The sequence below is a fragment of the Somniosus microcephalus genome, chromosome 1 (genome assembly GCF_052327205.1).
Source record: "Somniosus microcephalus isolate GS21.2 chromosome 1, FLI_Smic_1.0, whole genome shotgun sequence".
In the NCBI taxonomy this organism is placed as follows: domain Eukaryota; kingdom Metazoa; phylum Chordata; class Chondrichthyes; order Squaliformes; family Somniosidae; genus Somniosus; species Somniosus microcephalus.
In genome coordinates, this window is record NC_140987.1 from 19,716,453 (window position 1) to 19,738,353 (window position 21,901).

The 21,901-nt window shown below is 41.9% G+C and overlaps 1 protein-coding gene across 2 annotated transcripts in view; it reads right to left on the reverse strand.

The window, feature by feature from the left end:
* The window catches only part of zfyve28 (zinc finger, FYVE domain containing 28), a 243,262-nt gene that overhangs the window by 42,083 nt on the left and 179,278 nt on the right, over positions 1-21,901 (reverse strand). Inside the window, exons 8-9 of one of the 2 annotated variants that reach the window (XM_085972573.1) lie at positions 17,055-18,461; positions 1,723-1,827 (exon numbers count right to left, since the gene is read on the reverse strand). In XM_085972573.1, coding sequence (XP_085828699.1) covers positions 1,723-1,827; positions 17,055-18,461 — 1,512 coding nt within the window. The remainder of the gene's footprint in view (positions 1-1,722; positions 1,828-17,054; positions 18,462-21,901) is intronic. The other variant, XM_085972658.1, reaches the window with a different exon arrangement.

Genomic DNA, 21,901 nt, shown 5'->3' on the forward strand with positions numbered 1-21,901 from the left:
GGGAACCAGGCTAAAATTGGCTCAACTCATTTTGGGCAGAGCCCTTACATTACCTCAGAACCCTGAGCTATATCAAATTCCTAAAAGGTGACTGGCACAGCTAGCCTAATGCTGCCCATAAACATCATTTCCATAAGGATGGCTGGTGTGGGTTATTGAAAAAATTCACACTGATGTGCTCATGAGGAACTAGTTAAGTCACTTTATTGGGGTGGAGAAGTAGCAACATTTCCCTATATCTGTGCTACATCAAAATTGGGAGTACTCAATATTTACACTGAACACCAAATATGGAAACATGGTCCAAAATTTTGGCACTGATTAGTACAAAAATGTATAAAAAGGTATGAAGGAAAAGAATGCGTCAAGTCACTTACGGACCATGTAGTTTACAGGGCTTGACATAACATGAATGCTTTGCTATCTACTGCCAACAAGAAATAGGAGCGACAAAAACAAAAAGTAGCCCAGAGTTTTGATGAATGGCCTTAGTTGGTGTCGAGCTCACAGTAAAAATAAAAATTACATTTTCTAAATCCCGAAGAGTAAAACTAAAATCCATAAATGGTATTTCCCCAATCCCTCATGCAGAAACAGTTCAACAGTTTCATGCATAAAATGCTCCTCTAAAGAGCTCAGCTCAGTATTGACTTACACCAACAGGGAAATATCTGAAAGCTAGGTACCAGACTGGTTGCTCAGTAAAGCAGTGGATTGTCACATACATGTGGCTTGTATGACCAAGAGTGGTAAGTTTGGTGCCAATTTGAAATTAATTGTGTGTAGTTATATGCTGTACACCCTTAACCATTGAGAACCAGGCTTCAACCCACAACTGGGTTCAGTCTTGCCAGCGCAGCCTGTGCGAACCCAATTTTCACTTGCCGTTATTTCTTCAGTTTGAACAGAACAATCCCTGAACGAGTTTAAGAAACAAAACAATTTAGAGAGGACCAGCCCACTTTCTCTGTAGATTAAGTAGAGGGATTCAAAATCCTAGGCTAGACAAAGCTTATAAAACTAACGTTCATTTAAAAAAAGTCTTCTCATCTCAGGAGTTTGACTGAAAACATCAAGTGCGAGGAAACTCCTCTGTAGATATAGTTAATGCAGAATTAATTCCAGGAGAGTAAGCAATCTTACAGGCCAGTGCCAAAGAGTAACTCAGAAGTTCAACAATATTATTTAAATAAATTAGGAAACGTTCCTCCTCTATTCCCTCGCCCCGCTCTCACTATTGAAGTGTATGGAAGAGGTACAGATTAATCCCATTAGCTAGACTCCATCTGGGGTAGCTTTGCTATTTTCAGGCTTAAGATGCCAAAAAAAGTTCCTCTTTGGCACTGCTCAGCACAAAAGGAAAGAGAGGGCAGGAATAACAATGTGGCATACAAATTACACAACTCAACATAATATTAGCACGCAGTTATCTTGTGCCAACTGGTAGCAAAAGCAATAAAAAGCAGCCCAAAGTTTGATTAATGACCTCGGGTAGTATTTTTCTAACAGCTGCTTGGTGTCAATTACTTGCCTTTATAGATGCAAACACATGCAGAAAAATAACTGAGTCAAAAAGGGTTCCTAATCACAGGAGTGCATGCATCGCCGTGGGAGCCCAGCCATACTGAAGATTTTTTCAGTAGCACCTAATTAAGACTAGAACACACACACAGTTCACCTTACTCACAGCTGCAGGTACTTTTTTTTCTGAAGTCTCATTACCTCGGAGTATATGTGCTGGAAAGACTACAGGTTGTGACAGAAACACTCTCACAGTCACTGCTGGATATGGAGCTGATGGGGGAATCTTGGATGGGATCTTGAGAACTGGAACCACATTAATGAAAACACAAGGAAAGTAAACTTAGAAAGCAACATTTTACAGCCACAGCAAGACCTAAACCAAAAAAAAAACACATGCAACTGCAAATAACAAATGAAACAAAAATCTCAGCACAATAAAGAATACTATCTCAAATCGCAAGAAGGTGAACGCATGAGCTTGCAAAGAGTGGACAGTTTTACTAACTGATGAAAGTCAAATCTGCTGCAGTGGAAAGAAACAGTGCAAAACACTCTCTTCCAGTGTGCATGAAGGAGAGAAAACCATTCAACTGGTTCGGAAAGTGGAAGCCATGTAAACAGAACAAAAGGTTTTTGGATTTTTCCTGCAGAACAACAGGTTGCTTCAGTGAGTTAGCGTTTCCTTCAGCTGTCCGCAGCAACACGTTCGGCTGTCTGCACTTGCATGTGAAACCAACTGAAGAAACCTAGAATTATAGAATAGAACCTTTGTCTGGATATCATGTTCTTTAGCAATCCTAAGGTTTGAGTTGATAAATATAGGACATGTTAAAGGCCAATAAGGGAAAAAATACTCTGGAAAATTCCTCTCCGACCCCTTCAGGCAAACGAAACCAGTCCAAGAGATCACGTGGAACAAGTATTATCTATAAAGACACTTAACTTTTACACTGTTATTTGTCTATACAAAGCAATATAATTCACCATCCTCTGTCAATTCCCCATCTCTTCCAACTGAACACATGAACATAAGAAACAAGAGCAGGAGTAGGCCATTTGACCCCTCAAGCCTGCTGCGCCATTCAATAAGATTATGGCTGATGATCTACCTCAACTCCACTTTCCTGCACTAACCCATATCCCTCGATTCCCTTAATATCCAAAAATCTATCGATCTCTGCCTTGAATATATTCAACGACTGAACCTCCACAGCCCTCTGGGGTAGAGAATTCCAAAGATTCACCACCCTCTGAGTGAAGAAATTTCTCTTCATCTCGGTCCTAAATGGCCGACCCCTTATTCTGAGACTGTGATCCCTGGTTCTCGACTCCCCAGCCAGGGGAAACATCCTCCTTGCATCTACCCTGTAAGAATGTTGTATGTTTCAATGAGATCACCTCTCATTCTTCTAAACACCAGAGGATATAGGCCTAGTCTACTCGATGTCTCCTCATAGGACAATCCCCCCATCCCAGGAATCAGTCTGGTGAACCTTCGTTGCACTCCCTCTATGGCAAGTATATCCTTCCTTGGGCAAGGAGACCAAAACTGTACACAATACTCCAATCTCACCAGGGCCCTACATAATTGCAGCAAGGCGTCTTTACTCTTGTACTCAAATCCTCTCTTGTAATAAAAGCCAACATACCATTTGCTCTTCCTAATTGCTTGCTGTACCTGCATGTTAACTTTCAGTGATTCATGTACAAGGACACCCAGGTCCTTCTGAACACAAACATTTCCCAATCTCTCACCATTTATAAAAATACTCTGCTTTTCTATTTTTCCTACCAAAGTGGATAACTTCACATTTCTCCACATTATCTTCCATTTGCCATGTTCTTGCCCACTTACTTACTGACTGAAATGACTCACTGGGAGAGCCCCGAGAATGCATCTGTAACCCAGATATTTTAGTTCTTTTAACATCAGAAATTCAGAGCACATCACTGTGATCTGGTCAATTTTAGAGCAAGAAAGGCAGATTTTGGGTAGGGTATGGCAAAGTAAGATAACTGGCAAAAGAAAAAGCGGGAAGATGAGTATTTTTTAAAACGCAGCGAGTTGTTATGCTCTGGAGTCAATACCTGAAAGGATGGAAGAAGCAGATTCAATAGTAACTTTCAAAAGGGAATTGAATAAATACTTGAAGGGGAAAAAATGGCCTCCTTCTGTGCTGTATCATTCTATGATTCTCTGAAAATACAGACGCTCCATGCCAATAGAATGATGAATATTGAGACCTAATTCCACTTGGAATTAGAACAGCTGTTCGTATTAACTCAGAACTATAAAGCGTGATCAAGTGCAGTTCAGCAACAGGAACTGGGCTAACATGGCGAGTTCTCAACTTCAACAGGGACAAGGGTCCAATCTAAGTCCGCAATATTGACCCTGAGCTTCCGGTCACTTGCTATTTTAGTTCTCCGCCCCACTCCCACCTCTGCATCCTCGGCCTCCTACACTGTTCCAATGAAGCTTGAGGAACAGCACCTCATCATTTGACTAGGCACTTGACAACCATCTGGACTCAACATGGAGTTTAACAATTTCAGAGCATAACCACTACTCCCATTGTTTTCGGACAGCAGGTACTGGTTTTGCTGTTGCCATTTATCGTTCCTCCTGACCCATCTTTTGTTTCTTTACTTGTCCCATGACCACCCCCTTTTGCCTTGCACCATCATCCCTTTTGTCAGTTAATCACTCCTGCCTTCCACTCCATCACAGACCTTCCCTTTTGTTCTTTCTTTTCCTCCCAGCTTTCCCTGGCTCTGCACTTGTTTAAAATCTGTTGCATCTCTAACATTTTCCAATTCTGATGAAAGGCCATTGACCTGAAATGTTAACGGTTTCTCTCTCCACATATGCTGCCCGACCTGCTGAGTGTTTCCAGCATTTTCTGTTTTTATTTCAGATTCCCAGCTTCCGCAGTATTTTGTATTTGTTCCAATCTAATCCCATGCTGCTCCAATGCACCTACTGGCAGCTGGTTACACAGCGGAATTGGTAGAGGTCTGGCAACTAGTTGCTCATCCTCCGTGTTAGGAGTGGTGGTGAGGAAGTGGGATGGAAACAGCTTTTTGAAAATGAACAGTAACCTGGACTAGTTATCTGAACAGAATTATTTTCTTGGCCATGAATTCCCACCATCATTTGCAGAGATCCCCACATAAACATATTTTAAACTGTAAATATTGACTGAATTCAATTGTGCACATTTTACAAGAATGCAATTACTGCAATAAGGTTTTGCGCAGGTTAAGCATTTACTTTTACAGACTATATAATCCACAATAAAAGTTTAATAGCCCTTTAAAGCACAAGGGCTTGAATACACACAGGCTGAGATTTTTTTGTCACTCCAATAATAAATTATCCATCAGCAGTTACAGTCAAGGGTTATCCTGCCCAGAAGGAAAAAGGAAACTCGGTTAACTGCCTCTATAGTGGTTTGATTACTGTATAAAATAGTTATTTGTAAGAATCACTCCAATGCTTCCACTGGCTCACAAACTTACCAGATGAGTCACAACAGTTGCTGATTTCCCTCATCGCAGAGTAACTTGAATATCTACTAAATCTAAAGTTGCAGCCACCATATAATTAACCACCAATTAACATACAAATTCAGTACTTGTGATAGTAAGTCTGGGCTGGGAAAGGGAGTGGACATTTCAGAGATCGAGTACATTTAAGGACATTGTAAAATGGTGGACAACCTCTGCTGTGCCGCAAGATTTTTTCAAAATTTGAAAGTGACACTAACCATATGGAGAGTCAAGTTTGAGAAAATGCAAGGGATGAAATGCTGTGTTATATATTTGCTACAAGAAAATTAAGGCATGTCAAAGAACCAAAAAGGTAAGATACCCTCTAATTTTAATTTGAATCACATTACATTTTCCACCTTTTTTCTCAGCTCTCTAGGTCATGCTCGTGAATGGGAAGACTCCTCCAGTGCTGCTCTTCAATTGATTGTCGAGTGGCGTGCAAGACTGACCCCAAAGGTGCCATTCTCCCTTGTCCCCTGGAGGGAAGCTCCTCCACCCATCTAAAGTTGTATGAGATCAGGGGCTATCTAGAGATAGAGATCAGTGGAAGGTGGGTTCAGCTCTACACTTCACCACTCTATAGTGCAGTCCATTACCCTATACCATCCCACTGCTGCCCCAGACTGTTTTCCAGTTTTGAAGTGCACATTTGACACAACGCCACTCCAAATTGTTTCTGGTACCTGTTGTCTGGCTGATAAAGGTTCAAACCTGCTTTTGTCATTTGTCTAATGTCCAGGTAGGGGCTATCACACCTCAGTAAGAGGGGTGGGAGGAAGGGTTATTGGGAATTTCCAAAGTCAAACTGGCTCCAAGATGGAAGTTTGGAACCAATTAATCCTTAAACGAGTCAGCAATCGGGAGTCCTGTGCCAGGCAGCTCTGCAGTACTCCAGGGCACTGTTATGGTTTATTAGTCAGCCTAACACTATGAAAGGACCTGGGGCTGGGAGTATTTCTACTATACACCAAGTAACCACGCAAGCCAGTGCTCCAACAGTGCGGGTGATCCTAGCTGGATAAGCAACAAGATACAACCAGTGCTGTGTGTGGCAGGCAGTGCCGTTTCACTCGTTAAACTCAATGCGTGCTTGGAGAGTCCCGCCAACCTGCATCTACACTCTGGATTTAGATAAGCGGGGCGTGTCACTGCTTGGAGGAAGTGTACACTCCATATCATGCAAACAAATACTACTTGTATATTTCTCAGTAGCTTGATTTGGAGACATTTAAGCATGGCGTGAGTCAGACAGATGGGTTTCTGACAGTCACTCAGCTGACATAAAAAATGGTGCAGTTAAACCTAAATCTTGCTCCTGACCCAGCTTATTAAATTTACACCATTTCCTATTTAGCACCAACTGTACAGCATTAAATTACAGCTGCCAATCATCTGCCCGATTACATGTCTGCTCAGAGTGTCCTGTACCCCATGCAACTATCTATTGCAAAGTTATGCTGTGCTCACATTGGGCTCAGAGCAAGCCGAGACTATGCCAGTTACACAACAGGTCAGCCCAACTGGTTGGAGAATTGTGAAGTGCTGAATTTTTAACCCCAGTATGCACAGATGGTCAGCTGTACCAGAACATCAGATGTCAATAATGGGTGTCAGCCATGGCTCAGTTGGTCGCACCCTCGCCTTTGAATCAGAAGGTTGTCAGTTCAAGTCCCACTCCAGAGACGCGAGCACATAAAGGCCAGTGCAGTCCTGAAGGAGTGCGGCACTGTCAGGATGAGACGTTAAACTGAGGCCCCCGTCTGCGCTCTCAGGTGGGCATGAAAGAGCCCATGGCACAATTTTGTAGTAGTGCAGGGGCGTTCTCCCCGGTGTCCTGGCCAATATTTACCCCTCAAACAACGTGAATAAAAATCAGATTATCTGGTCATTATCACATTGCTGTTTCTGGGCGCTTGCTGTGCGCAAATCGGCTGCCGTGTTTCCTACATTACAACAGTGACGACAGTTCAAAAAGTACTGTAAAGCGCTTTGGGCGTCTCGAGGTCACGAGAAAAATATAAATCTTTCTTTCATTCTTATTCATAGCAAATCAGTTTGGAGAAATCTAATATCAGCTTTTTCTGAATGATTTGGTAGCAGACTATGTCTGCCAGTGTCTCGGTCAGGTAGCTACCATCCAACCGACTCGGACATTACTCAGCAATTGGACTGCCTGGGGAAATTAAAAAAAGTCTTTGTGGGCAGCACTGGAAAGGCTGCATTTCTTAACCATGCCCTGAAAAGGTGGTTCGCAATTCTTTTTTATTTACAACTAAGTGGTCACTTCAGAGAACTTGCAGTCAAACATAGCGTGGGACAAATGTGTGCAGGCCAGAACAGGTTGAAGTGGCAGGCTAGTTACTCTGAAGGGCACTGGTCAGTCAGTTGGGTTTTTATGGCCAGCAGGCAGCTTTCTGGTGCAAGCCCACAAATTACCAGATTTGCATTGGAAGGAATTGAACCCTCAACCTCGAGGTTTCCAATCCAGTACAGAAACTACTGCACCAGCACAAGCCAATAATCAGTGCGAAGGCGGCCACTTGAAGTACACTCATTGACATTATTAAGAGCAGCAGAGATGCAGGAACTGATCTGGGGAACACTGATTGCACTATCTAATTAGAACTATTATTGATAAGTGCCCTCTGTGGACAATTCATCAGCTAATTTACAATCTCCTTATTGATCCCCGAGCTTCACTTTAGCAGCAAGTCCTCTCATGGGGGATTTTATCAAGTGTGTTCCAAAAGTCAAAAATATATCACCAAGTATATTACCGCTTACCAACTTAGTTACTGCAATAAGAACTACAATAAATATATAAGGCATGACCTCCCTTTCATCAACCCTTCGATCTATTACCTTTTCTCTCAGATAATGTGCTTGAATAGCTACCCGAGACAATATATTCCCCAAAACAGATGCTGAACTTTGATAAGTATAGAACTACTTGGCGGTAGGGCAAATATATACTCAAATAATAAAATGTTATTATTTGCAGTTGGTGCTTGGCTCAGTGTCGACACAGATGACACTCAGAGCTCTATTACAGTCTCAGCTGCTATGTTCAGACACCACTGTGCGCAAAGCCTGAAAGCAGGAAGCACCCAACAGACCAGTTCTGACGAAGGGCCTTCGACCTGAAACGTTAACTCTGTTTCTCTCTCCATGGATGCTGCCCTGGCCTGCTGAGGTTTTTCAGCATTTTCTGTTGTTATTCCCAACAGCCACAAGTGTCTGGAGTAGACGTGACTGCTATTAGTGGAATAATAAAAAAATACTTGACTTCAAATTTATTTTGGGAAATGCCACATAGAAGGGAGAAAATTTGTGTACAATTTGGAGCCTACCGTGGATTAATCCATTACCAATCTATTTCCCCTAGGGTCCATTCCAATTTGTTTCTACCATTTCCTTGGATGCTTTATACATGTGACAGTTTCGGATGAAAGAAACTGTTCTAATGTAAACATGGACAACCTCATCTGCTGATGACAGAACATAATTAATAACAGTGTAACAACCTGCGGCACACATCAAATGCTTCGGCCAGCTCTTTAAAAAAAAGAGCCTGTGTTATAGGAAGCAATTCCAGTAAGAAACGGGTACCTACAGAGGGGAGAAAAACTTTCCCAGACTTCAGAAGGTAGGAGTTCATTTATAATTGGCGCCATTAACTGCTCGAGTTAGCATTGCAAATATAGACCACACAAGAAATTTTCTCATGAAGTAAAGAAAGTGAAGAGAAGGAAAAAATGAGAGATGACAGAATGAAAGAAAAAGTTGCACAAATATATAGTGCCTCATCCCATCTCAAAGCAGTTCACGTACAAATTACCTTGAAGTACACTAGCTACTTAAATCATATAATCTTGCAGCACAGGAGACCATTCGGCCCATCATGCCTGTGATTGCTCTTTGAAAGAGCGATCTAATTAGTTCCACACCCCTGCTCCTCCTCCATAGCTCTGCAATTTTTTTCCTTTTTAAAGTATATATCCATTCCCTTTTGAAAGTTACGATTGAATCTGCTTCCACCACCTTTTCAGGCAGTGCATTCCAGGTCATAAAAAAAAAACCTCTCTCCCCTGGCTTTTTTGCCCATTACCTTAAATCATGTGACTTCTGGTTACTGACCCACCCACCAGTGGAAACAGTTTCGCCTTATTTACTTTGGTTAAACATTTTGCGCACAAAGAGATGAATGATATTGATGAGGGAGGAATGTGGGACAGGACACTGGGAAAGCTCCCCATTCTTCTTTGAATAAAAAGTACTTGACCACAAATAATGCAGCAATACTTCCCCCACCTCTTTAAAAAGTATTCAGTCTAGATAACATGTTCAGGTCTTGCAGTAAAGCTGTATTTAATAAAATTCAATGCTCGGTGTGATTCGTGTTTTACCTTTAAACTTGTTACGCATTACATTTTTGAACATTAATAGCTAGAAAGTACAATTAATATTCAAACAAATAGAATTTTATAGAACAGGAGGTAGCCATTCAGCTGCACTCATGCCCCATCCGTTTAGTTCAATTCCGGTGCCCTTTTTCTGCAGCTTTTAAAAAATCATAAATTTATCCACTTCACTTTTTGAAAGCTATTATGGATTCTGCATCCACTAGTTTCTCATAGGAATTGCATGTCCTTACAACCCTCGGTGCATAACGTTCTCCTAAGCCTTCATTATTTGACGATGATCTTAAATTTATGTCCACTGGTTAGTGACTCAGTGCTTCCTTATTGACAAAACCGTGGCCAAAAAGAAGAAAGTCGATACGCCAACTTTAATAACAACACTGGACTCCAATAACCAACTGCAAAGAACATTTATGGGAGAGATCATAGGCTATTAGACAAACGGTTTCAAGAGCTTTTAATTGAGTTTCACTCTCAGCTTATGACACGAGTTGAGTCACGTTGCAACCTATGTTTTGTTCTCGATAAATTAGTCAAATAATGGGTCTCGCACTCACACTTGTGAAAGCAATCTTCACAATGCACCAGTTTCTCTGAATTTTCTAGCTTTATTCCATTAAATCTCTAACCTGCTCATCAATCAGCTACTGCAGACAAACTACACTAAGTGGCAACCTGCAGTTGAATTCTGGTAAAAATCTGCAGGGGCCTGATGAAATCCGTGGGTCATTTTCCCACGAGCAAATGCTTTTTGTCTATTCTTCCCTCCTTTGACAAAGATTCACTTTAATAAAACCATTAGCTTTCAATAGTAAAAAGACGAAGGGAATAGTAATTGATAGCTTTATTTCTGTAGCCAAGATGTTGCATGCAGAAAATTTAGGGCAAATCCTGCTTATTTTCTCTCTTTGCTCCTTCCCTTGTGTTCTTGTCTCTTGCAGGCTGACTTCATGGTGTCAGATGTTATGAATATCACATCAATACTTTACTCCAGCTCAGTCTTCAAAATTACATGGAATTACAGAGCACAGAAACAAGCTTTTCAGCCCAACTGGTCTACGCTCGTGTTTATGCTCCATACGAAGCTCCTCCCATGCTACTTCATCTAACCCTATCTGGAGACCAAACGCAGATTGGGCGACCGCTTTGCGGAACACCTCCGTTCAGTCCGTAAGCGTGACCCCGAGCTTCCGGTTGCCTGACACTTTAATTCTCCGCTCCACTCCCACTCTGACCTCTGTCCTCGGCCTCTTGCACTGATCCAATGAAGCTCAATGTAAGCTCGAGGAACAGCAACTCATCTTTCGATTAGACACTTTACAGCCTTCTGGACTCAACATCGAGTTCAACAATTTCAGATCATAACCCCTGCCCCCATTTTTCAGGCAGCTGTTGATGATTCTGCCATCCCCATTTGCAACATTTAACCACTCCTGCCTCCTACCCTAGCACATACTGTTCCTTCAATTCCTTCCTCCCCTCTTTTCCCTGTCTCTGCACCTGCTTAATATATGCTAACCTTTTCCAGTTTTGATGAAGAGTCACAGACCTGAAACTTTAACTCTGTTTCTCTCTCCACGGATGCTGCCTGGCCTGCTGAGTGCTTCCAGCATTTTCTGTTGTTATTTCTGATTTCCAGCATCCGCAGTATTTTGCTACTGTACAAATCTTCTATTCCTTTCTCCCTCGTGTGTTTATCGAGCTTCCCCTTAAAGGCATCTATGTTATTCGCCTCAACTACTCCATGTGGTAGCAAGTTCCACATTCTAATCACTCTCTGGGCAAAGAAATTCTCTGTTGGATTTATTAGTGACCATCTTATATTTATGGCCCCTATTTTGGACTCCCCCACAAGTGGAAACATCAAATGTGTCAGCTCACTCATGCATGTGCAATTAAATGGAGGCCAGGTCTACAGCAGCACATGTAGGTTGTTTACCAGAGACCCCAGAGTACAAGGAAGTGTAAAGATATCCTCAGTCAAGCTCAGGTTAGGGAATTGCCCTACGTGAAGTTAAGGGCCATGTTTATGTTACACTGCTATGTGGAACATTGCATTAGATCACACTTATTGTACCATCAGGCTGCCACCTACATGCGTACGACGACAGACACTGAACAGAATTAAATTAGGATAATGAACTATCAATAAATGGACAAAGAAATGTGCAGTTGGCTTGGAGGGGCAAGTGGCCATTTGATAATGAACACGCAGTTTAAAATGTGGCATCATGGAGTTTAAAATCAGACGTAGTCACTCACCAGTTGCTCTTGGTTTAAATGCTCAATATTCAGGAAAACCACATGGAGATAAGAGTTATCCATTTACTCCTTGCTCGCATAAAACCGCAGCTGTATTTTCCTTTGAAGTCCTTTACTTCAAAGCGTGGATGTGAAAACGTGATTAGACATTCTAAAATTATACCCAAAAACCTAATTGCCCGATTACATATTTTGAACCCAAAATGCAAGGTTTCTGTACTGCCAGCAGCACTTTGATATGCACAATTTAATTGCTTACTGCTGCAGGGAACACTAAATAACTCTTGTATAAATTCACATGCCTAGACTGGTCCACAATTCCCATCCTTCTGAAATGCTGATCGCAGTTACCCTCCAATTTTAAAAATTAATTTTCTTTACATTTAGCAGGTCTGCAAATGCCGACTTCGAATTTGACTTGGCCCACTGCACCTTCACGTCAAGAAAGTTACCATTTTAATTTGGCAAGCCCATGCTGCTAGATAATGAAACATCTGATTATGCACAATGAGCTTAACATACAATTTTCTGATCTGGTCAGTAGACGAGGGTGTCTTCTTTTCCATTACTTGGTACAACAGGATGGATTAACCATAACAAGCACACAAGGCTATCTCACCCCACTCAAGTCCTCGTACACCATGTATAAATCTGTTAGAATTGGAGTCTCCCATGAACACCTGTGTCAGTGCAAAACTAGTCTAAGCGCATACGTTGTAGCTTCTGGTTCTGCACTAGTGTTACATCGGTGTACCCTGAGTGTGACATCAGTGGCAGTGTGAATTTACAGTACAATGCATACAAAACCTGAAGTTTCCTGAATAGGTTCATTTTGTGTACTAAATACTGCAGAGGGTTTTTCTTGGCTGATTTTCCTTTAGCAGTACGAAGCGAACACACTCATTCTTGTTACCAAAAGAAAGGTATATGGCATCGAACAATGCCTGTGAAATCTTGACATCCGAGAGTGATGGACAAACTACATGAGTTGACGGTGGACATGTAGAAACTAATGTGAGGATCTACCCAGGACAGTTTACAGGTTAGATGGTCTCTCGCTTCATGCTGCCAGAAAGCATTGCTTTAATGTGCAATCCCATGCCAGCATAAAACCTGGATATGAAATTTACACTGCTGCGTACGTGCTGGAATGCCTTTTGCGTTCTTGCACAAAATTTGCAAGTATAAACAGGGTATGAGAGAACCAGTTTTAATTTCATCTTGGGTGTTAGCCGTGGCTCAGTGGGTAGCACTTTTCCTATGAGTCGGAAGGTTGTGGGTTCAAGTCCCACTGCAGAGACTTGAGCACATAATCTAGGCTGCACTGTTGGAGGTGCCATCTTTCAGATGAGACATTAAACCGAGGCAGTCATCTGCCCCCTCAGAGGACGTAAAAGATCCCATGGCACTATTCGAATTAGAGCAGGGGAGCTTTCCCCAGTGTCCTGGTCAATATGTATCCCTCAACCATCATTAAAATACAGATCACACTGCTGTTTATGGGACCTTGCTGTGCGAACATTTGCTGCCACGTTTCCTACTTTACAACAGTGGCTACACTTCAAAAGTACTTAATTGGCTGTAAAGCGCTTTGGGACATGCCGAGCTCATGAAAAGCACTACATCAATGCAAGTCTTTTTTTTCTTTCATCTTGCATCTCGGCTTACATTAAAAGGTGCTGGGAAAGGAGGGCAAAAGATGGAAGGTGAAGGAGAGGTTTAATAAACACATCTTGGACAAAGGCAGAAAAAGATGTCTCTTCCTGTGTTGCTCAAGTGCACCACCCTGTAGAATCAATCAAGGAAAAATAATCACATCATCAATGGAAATTCTAATAGGGATTAAGCCCAATTCAATTACATGCATTCGAGGTTGGGGGAATACTTGAAGTTCGATTTGTGTACATTTATTTATCATCCCCCTCCCTCCCCCCTTTGCGTTGCTTGGGTTTCCCTGTGGCACACACCGTCACTACCTAACCTACTCCCAGGCCTTGATCAATCTTTCTCTGAAGCCAGCCATTACAGTACAAAGGATTACATCAGATATACGGCACAGAAAGAGGCCATTTGGCCCAACCAGTCCATGCCGGCGTTTATGCTCCGCTCGAGCCTCTTCCCGTCTTTCCTCATCTAAATCCATCAGCGTAACCCTCTATTCCCTTCCCCCTCGTATGTTTGTCCAGCCTCCCCTTAAAAGCATCTGTACTATTCGCTTCAACCACTCCCTGTGGCAGCGAGTTCCACATTCTCACCACTCTCTGGGTAAAGAAGTTTCTTCTGAATTCCCTATTGGATTTCTTGGTGACCATCTTATATTGAAGGCCTCTAGTTATGCTCTTCCCCACAAGTGGAAACATTCTCTCTGTATCCACTCTATCAAAACCTTTCATAATTTTAAAGACCTCTATTAGGTCACCCCTCAGCCTTCTTTTTTCAAGAGAAAATAGACCCAGCCTGTTCATCCTTTCCTGAGATGTACACCCTCACATTTCTGGTATCATCCTTGTAAATCTTCTCTGCACCCTCTCCAGTGCCTCTATATCCTTTTGATAATATGGCGACCAGGACTGTACGCAGTACTCCGTAGTCTAACCAAGGTTCGATACAGGTTTAACATAACTTCCCTACTTTTCAATTCTATCCTCTAGAAATAAACCAGAGTGCCTGGTTTGCTTTTTTTATGGCCTTGCTAACCTGTGTCGCAACTTTGAGATTTGTACTCTGAAATCCCTTTGTTCCTCTACCCCACCCAGACTCGCACCCTCCAAGTAATAAGTGACCTCCCTATACTTCCTACCAAAATGTAATACCTCACATTTATCTGTGTTGAACTTCATTTGCTCATTCTGCAAGTTTATTAATGTCCTTCTGTAATTTGTTGCAGTCCTCCTCAGTATTGACTATCCCCCCCAATTTGGTGTCATCCGCAAATTTAGAAATAGTGTTTTTGATTCCAAAGTCTAAATTGTTAATGTAAATTGTGAACAGCAGTGATCCCAGCACTGAACATTGTGGAACACCACTACCCACCTTCTGCCACTGTGAATAGCTGCCCTTTACTCCGACTCCCTGCTTTCTGTTGTGAAGCCAGCCAGCAATCCATTCTGCTACTCGTCCCGAATCCGCATTCCCTGACCTTCATTAGTCTATTATGGGGTACCTTATCGAAAGCCTTTTGAAAATCTAGATAAATTACATCTATTGCATTACCATTATCAAATCTCTCTGTTACCTCTTCAAAAAATTTAATAAAGGTTGGTCAAGCAAGATTTTCCCCTTTTGAAATCCATGCTGACTATTCATTATTATACTTTTTGTTTCTAGATGCTCTTCTATCCTCTTCTTTAGTAGGGATTCCATTATTTTTCCTACCACCAATGTTAAGCTGACTGGTCTATAATTCCCTCGACATGTTCTATCTCTCTTAAATATAGGTATTACGTTAGCTGTCCGCCAGTCCTCTGGCACTACACCTTTTTCTAATGAATTATTAAATGTGTAGTAATGCCTCGGCTATCTCCTCCCTAGATTCTTTTAAAATGCGTGGATGCAATCCATCCAGACCCGGGGTTTTATCCTCTTTGAGTTTGATTAGTTTATTTAATATATCCCCTTTATGTTGTTTTAAATGCACTTACCTCGTTACTCATCTCATCATCCAATGTCATTTCCACCTGTTCTATCACCCAAAGCGAAATAATGATTTAATATTTCTGCCATCTTCCTATCGTTACCTGTGGTATTGTCCTGTCTATCCCTTAATGTCCCTATTGCCACCCCAACCTTCCTTTTTTTACTGATGTGCCTGTAAAATATTTTACTATTTTGTTTTCATGTTCCTGGATAATTTAATTTCATAGTTACTCTTTGCCTTCTCTCCTAATCCCTTCATATTCTCTCTCATCATGCACGCCTCTGCTGTCTATGTACTTAATGTATGCCTCTTTCCTTATGCTCAATTGTTCCCTCATGTCTTTATTCATCCATGGAGTCTCATTAGTGTTTAGTTTGTTCTTTCCTTTTAGCAGAATATATTTTTCCTGCACTCTGTTGAACACCGTTTTAAATGTTTCCCATTGTCGTTCTACATCATTGTTTGCCAATATTGTTGCCCATTTTATCTTCCCAAATTCTATTCTCAGCCCCTCAAAATCAGCTTTTCTCCACTCTATTAACCTGGTTTTTGTCATACTTACGTCCTTCTTTATCATCTTAAAGCATATTATGGTCACTATTGCCTATACGTTCCCCTACTTTTACTTCTCTTATCTGCTCTGGCTCATTCCCCATCCAATAGCAAATCCTCCCTTGTTGGGCTTTTCACATATTGGGTTAGAAAGGATTCCTGTAGACATTGTAGGAACTCCATTCCCTTATCCCCTTTATCTACCTCTTCTGTCCAATTAATATTGGGGTAGTTGAAATGCCCCATGATTATTCTTATTTTTTTTTTTTTTTACTAATTTCTCTGTATATTTCTTCCTCCACCTCCGTTTCACTATTCAGTTACCTCATGCACAAACAAAATGAGAATATTTGAATGGCAGCAGGAAAAAACTCAAATGTGTTGTGCTAGAAATCCAGTATAAAAAAAAGACTGCAAGTTAACTATTCACCTTTAAGAAGCATGGGTATATAAAAGCGCTCTTTCAACAGTTGGAGGATATTCATAGTTTGCTGTACAAAAACAGTTAAAGGCTACTGACAGAATTGCTTTTCAATGCTAATTACTGTGAGGCAACCTGTTGTAAAATCATAAACTGGCATTTGGTTTCATCGTTTGCAACCTTGAATTGGATCCCTGTGCACTCCATCTGCTGCATCATATGCTAAATATTAATCCTCAATCATGACAAAGAAAGTATGATCAACATCAAATATAACAACCTATAAATAAACCACACCCAAGTAGGATAAGCAGCGTGCTGAACAAGAACTTTGGATCCTGTACAAGGACTTTTGATCCAATACAGGTTAAATCCAAAGTCAATTATATTCCATAACGCTGTCCACTTAACTCTCTAAAAATAATGTAGAAAATCAATATACATTTAATTTAAACGAAACACAAATAGGAAATGTGTTGTTCAGGGTTATAAACGTTCCATGGGCACACTGCCGATATGGCGAGACCTGGATTGATTGTGTTCCATAATGACAAATACAATTGCTGTGCACTACAAATATTCATCCAAAGCACATTAACAATCCATGGACAAACTCCTTACTCCTCCCAACAAAAAAATCCAAACTATAGTTGGAGCAGTTTGAAGCAGAAAGTGCAGTTACCTCTGCTCAGTTCTGCGGCCCTCCAACAGGTCAGAAACAGCCTGTACCTCCCCATCTTCCTCCGATTCATCATTTACCACGAGGCTTTTAACATGTGGCTCTTCTTTACTTTCCTTCCCGCCAATTGGCTGCCTCCTCTTTTCCTGCTGGCAACATGCGTCCGTTTCTGTCTGTTGCCCTCCTTCCTCGGTCTGTTTTCCTGAGGATTGTGCCAGGCACTTGCATTTTGAGGTTTTGTGCTCCCGTATGCTGATGGCCCTTTCTGTCCATGATCCACCCAGGCTCTCGCTTTCTATCCTCTCCTGTGAAGCTGATGCACATTTAAGTTTATGTCGCTGACCCTCTCCTTTACATGAACTAGAGTCACCAACCTCTGCAGGCTCCTTCAATGAATGGACATCCACTGGTGCAGATCTGTTGTCAACTCTACCGTCCTGAGTGATAGCGCAGTGCACACAATGATTTACTCCATTTTTCACGTCAGTGGTGCATTGCTTTGGGAACTCGTCTGAAGAAACCTGACAGCAGACAGAATCGCAATTAATTACACTCTCGACTTCAGAGGAGCAAGACACACACTGAGATTTGGGGTTAAAGATAACAGTTGCAGAAATTTTCATTCCACCAGTCCTATGTGCTATTTTTTCTGCAGTTTCACTGGGTTGTACATCATCAGTGCCTGCATTCCAACCATTGAGATAAGAATTGGATTCAGTTGCATCCAAACAGTTACAATACATTTCTGCCGTGTTATTTTCCTTTTGGTTGGCTTGCCCTTGCAGAGGTCGTGAATCATTATTGCTTGGTCTGTGCCGTACCTCTTGCGCTTCTACGTTTTCCTCATTGCAACGATCCCTCGCCATGCTTGCGTCCTCTTGTTGAAGAGGCAACTTGCCTTCCTGATGAGGTGGACAAGAATTATCAGCCCGAGTAAGTGTTTCTCTTGGTGCGTCCATTCCAGCTAAGGCCTCACCTGCTCCATCCAAATCATCCATGAAAAACACTCGTTCCTCCTCTTCAGCTCCATGCCTCATGCCAGAAAGCTCTAGGTATGATACATTAGCAGAGGCCCCTGGGTTAGAGTTGTGTTTCGGCACAGTCTTGTGAGCTGGTGACTGGCACACACTTGGCGGAGAGAGCAGACAGGACATTTCATCCCCTACCCTGTGAACCATTAAGTTAAGCTGCTCCAGCTCCTCCTCGTCGTACTGCATGGAACATGCAAGTTCAGCCTCTGTATTCTCAGCTTTTACGCACAGTTTATCTTGGACAAGTTCATCAGGAGCTACAGACGGCGGAATGGCAGAGGGTACCTCGGGATCGGCTGTAAATTCACCATCCTGGGATATGCAGAGGTTACGTTCAAGTGTGTGTAGCTCATCTTCTGTCAAGGTCTGTAACAGGTCCCTAATTAGGGAGGTGGGGGAGAACAAGAAGGAAGAGTGAGATGGCATTACACAAAATTATGTACATGTGAATAATTCACCAGTTTTGCTATAAAACTTTGTTAACGGTGGGAAAAATTAAATCCTAGAGGTTGAACACTTAATGTCCTTGTTATACTTTCCTAGTGACGCAAATGAAGCTCACTGATTGTGTCACCTCAGTTGTGCCCATCAGATTATATTCCCTATGTGTCAGTGAGAGATGTTGCCTCGTCTGAGGCCAGATAGCACTGAGCGTGCACAGGAATATATCCATAGCATCATATATTATGTACACATTCAGTGGTACATGTTTCAATGCCTAAAAGGTCAGATCTGCATTGGGAAGTAGCTACACACGGCAGTACCATTAGGTTGTGAAGATATTTGTCCCCTGTAAATGCTACTTTGCAGCTGCCGCTGTAACTGCACTACTAGATCACCATGGATTCAGCAATTGCAACCGCTGTGGATGCGATTTTCCTGTTTCATTCGAGCACTTGAAGTGTAAACATGATGCAACTAACCTAGTATAAGAGCATATCACAGAATCACAGAAACCCCACAGTGCAGATAGAGGCCATTTCGGCCCATCAAGCCTGCACCGACACATATCCCACCCGATCCCCGTAACCCCTACACCAACACATATCCCACCCTATCCCCGTAACCCCACGTATTTAATCCCCCTAACACTAAGGGTCAATTTATCATAGCCAATCAACCTAACCCGCACATCTTTGGACTGTGGGAGGAAACCGGAGCACCCGGAGGAAACCCACGCAAACACGGGGAGAATGTGCAAACTCCACACAGACAGTCGCCCGAGGCCGGATTCGAACCCGGGTCCCTGGCGCTGTGAGGCAACAGTGCTAACCACTATGCCACCGTGCCGTAGCCTGTGACAATAATTCTTCTGACATAGTACAAGTACTGCCGCAACGTCTGATAAAAAGCAGAGCAAGCTGAAATTCCAGAACTAGTTTTCTCACAGAAGTATCAGTTTCCAATGGCTGAAGGGTCGATAACGAGAGAACACAGATTTAAAGGTGATTGGCAAAAGAACCAGAGGCGACATGAGGAAAATTTTTTAGGATTTCGAATGCACTGCCCGATGGGGTGATGGATACAGATTCAATAGTAGCCTTCAAAGGGGAATTGGATAAATATTTGAAGGAGGAAAAATTGCAGAGAGATGGGGAAAGAGCGGGGGAGTGGGATTAACTGGATTGCTCGTCGAAAGAGCCGGCACAGGCTCGATGGGCCGAATGGCCTCCTTCTGTGCTGTACAGTTTTATGATTCTAATGAAAAGAAACACATCAAAGGATTCAATGCATCAGAAGTGTCCAGCAAGTACAAAACTAGAGCACTGGGCTCCTGCTAGTCTGGGATAAGGAGGGAGGAAGCTAATGTGACATGGAGGGAAGCTGTTCTTTCCTATGTTGCTTGTATACCACCCAGTGGGTAATAAAGGAATGGTATTAAGCCATTATACAGTGAGGAGTATATAAATTAACTCACCCACTATACCAATTTCTTGATTGAGAAGCAACTACAGAACAAACATCTACCACTTGCAAGTATATTTAATTTGTGCTGTACGTTTCCAAAGCAGCACAGTTTTAATGACCCAAGGGATCAGTCCTGATGCAAGATCAGTATGTTCCTCTCAATAACCATGCCGTCAAGCTGGAAGGGATTGCACTCATTTCTGAGAATACAACTGCTGATATTTCTGCAGGGTTCATTACTACGAAGAAATCATAGGGCAGTGGCGAACAACTGGACACCGAGTGGGGAACCAGAAAAGGGCAAAGTGTGGTTGAAAAGGAGGTTTTGAAGGCAGGGACAGAGATGGCAAGGTGAAGCTGCGCAGTACAAAGCAAGACTTGCAGGGTGGTAAAAAGGACTTTCAACTAATAAATGGGGGAGGAAAGAGGGCTCAGTCAGAAACAATAGTAAAAATTATAGTTTAAAGATAAAAGAAAAGGGATAAGAGCAGAGGTCAGGTCACAAACAGTGATATAGATACTCCGAATGAAGGGAATACTAAAATAACTGACGCAGTTACAACAGGACCGACAAGTGAGAAATGTGTTAAATTAAAGAGTGCGAGAAAGACAGCATCAAGGCAGAGGACAGGTCCTGAATTTATTAGCGTTTTCTGGAGCAATATGTTCTAGAAGCAACAAGAGGGCAGGCCATACTAGATTTATTAATGAGTCATGCAGCAGACTTAGTTAATCATTTAATTTAGTTAATAATCTAGCAGTAAGGGAACATTTATCTAACAGTGATCATAACATGATCGAATTCAATGTTAGGTTTGAAAAGAAGAAACTTAACAGGAAGATTCTAGGTTTTGGGATGGTGATATTTTGATTCATATGGCAGTAAGCATCAGCAGACAAATTTCACCACAGATGTTCGTCTTCTAGTACTAAATGAAGAGGTATGAGGAGGGGCAAAGTAGATGGCGTTGCATATTTTGACATATACCAAGGAAATTACTTGGTAAAGTAACAGTGCAAAAACATAAACCATTAACAAACTTTTTAACAGCATGCACCACAAAACATGTAAAGAGATCGACACCATCGAAGAAAAAAAAAAACAGAATAAGGGGACACAGAAGCTAATATGGATAAAATATTTGAGGATATGAAAAATACTGTAGCGAATTAGGCTTTTCTTGGTCCATACATCGAGACTAAGTGCAGTCCAATTTATCTTGAGATGGCTTGAGCATGACAAAAAGAGTGCCAAAGTTACAAATGTACGCTACTGGCAAAGCACATCAGGAAAATGGAGGTGGCCTCCCCACAATTTTCTGCCCACTAAACATACTCGAGATTTCCAGATGTGCGCTCCCAGAGAGTGAGGCTGCCCGCTGGGAACGTGCCTTTCTATAAATCAGCCCTCGGGTGCCAAGACATGCAAAACTAACAAGAATCAAGACTAGCAAAAAACATGTACCAGATTTGACAGCGCTCATTTAAAATAACCTACTGCTTGGGAATAGTTGCAAAACTGACAGGGTCATCTGTCAAAATCTACATTAAATTGGGAAATGGAAGGTTAATGGAGATGGAACTCAGGATGAGAAGAAAGCATTTTAACAAGGTGACATGAAAAGTGCATTTTGACTGACAGCATGGAAGCAGGTCTAGAGGACAAATCATATAATGAAAATACAAGTTTAAATTGCTCCTGGAAGGGTAGTTCAAAGCTATCCAATGTACAGGAATGGAGGTTGGCTGGTAAAGCCTACACATGTTTATACACTACAGCTCTGAAATGCTCATGCGGAAATAATTTACTTTGAAGAACGCAGTGTGCCCTTTTGTAGAGCATCTAACTTGACGGTTTCTATATTAAACTAGTCAGATGTCGCAGATGGCACAGCTGATTAAGCCAATAAG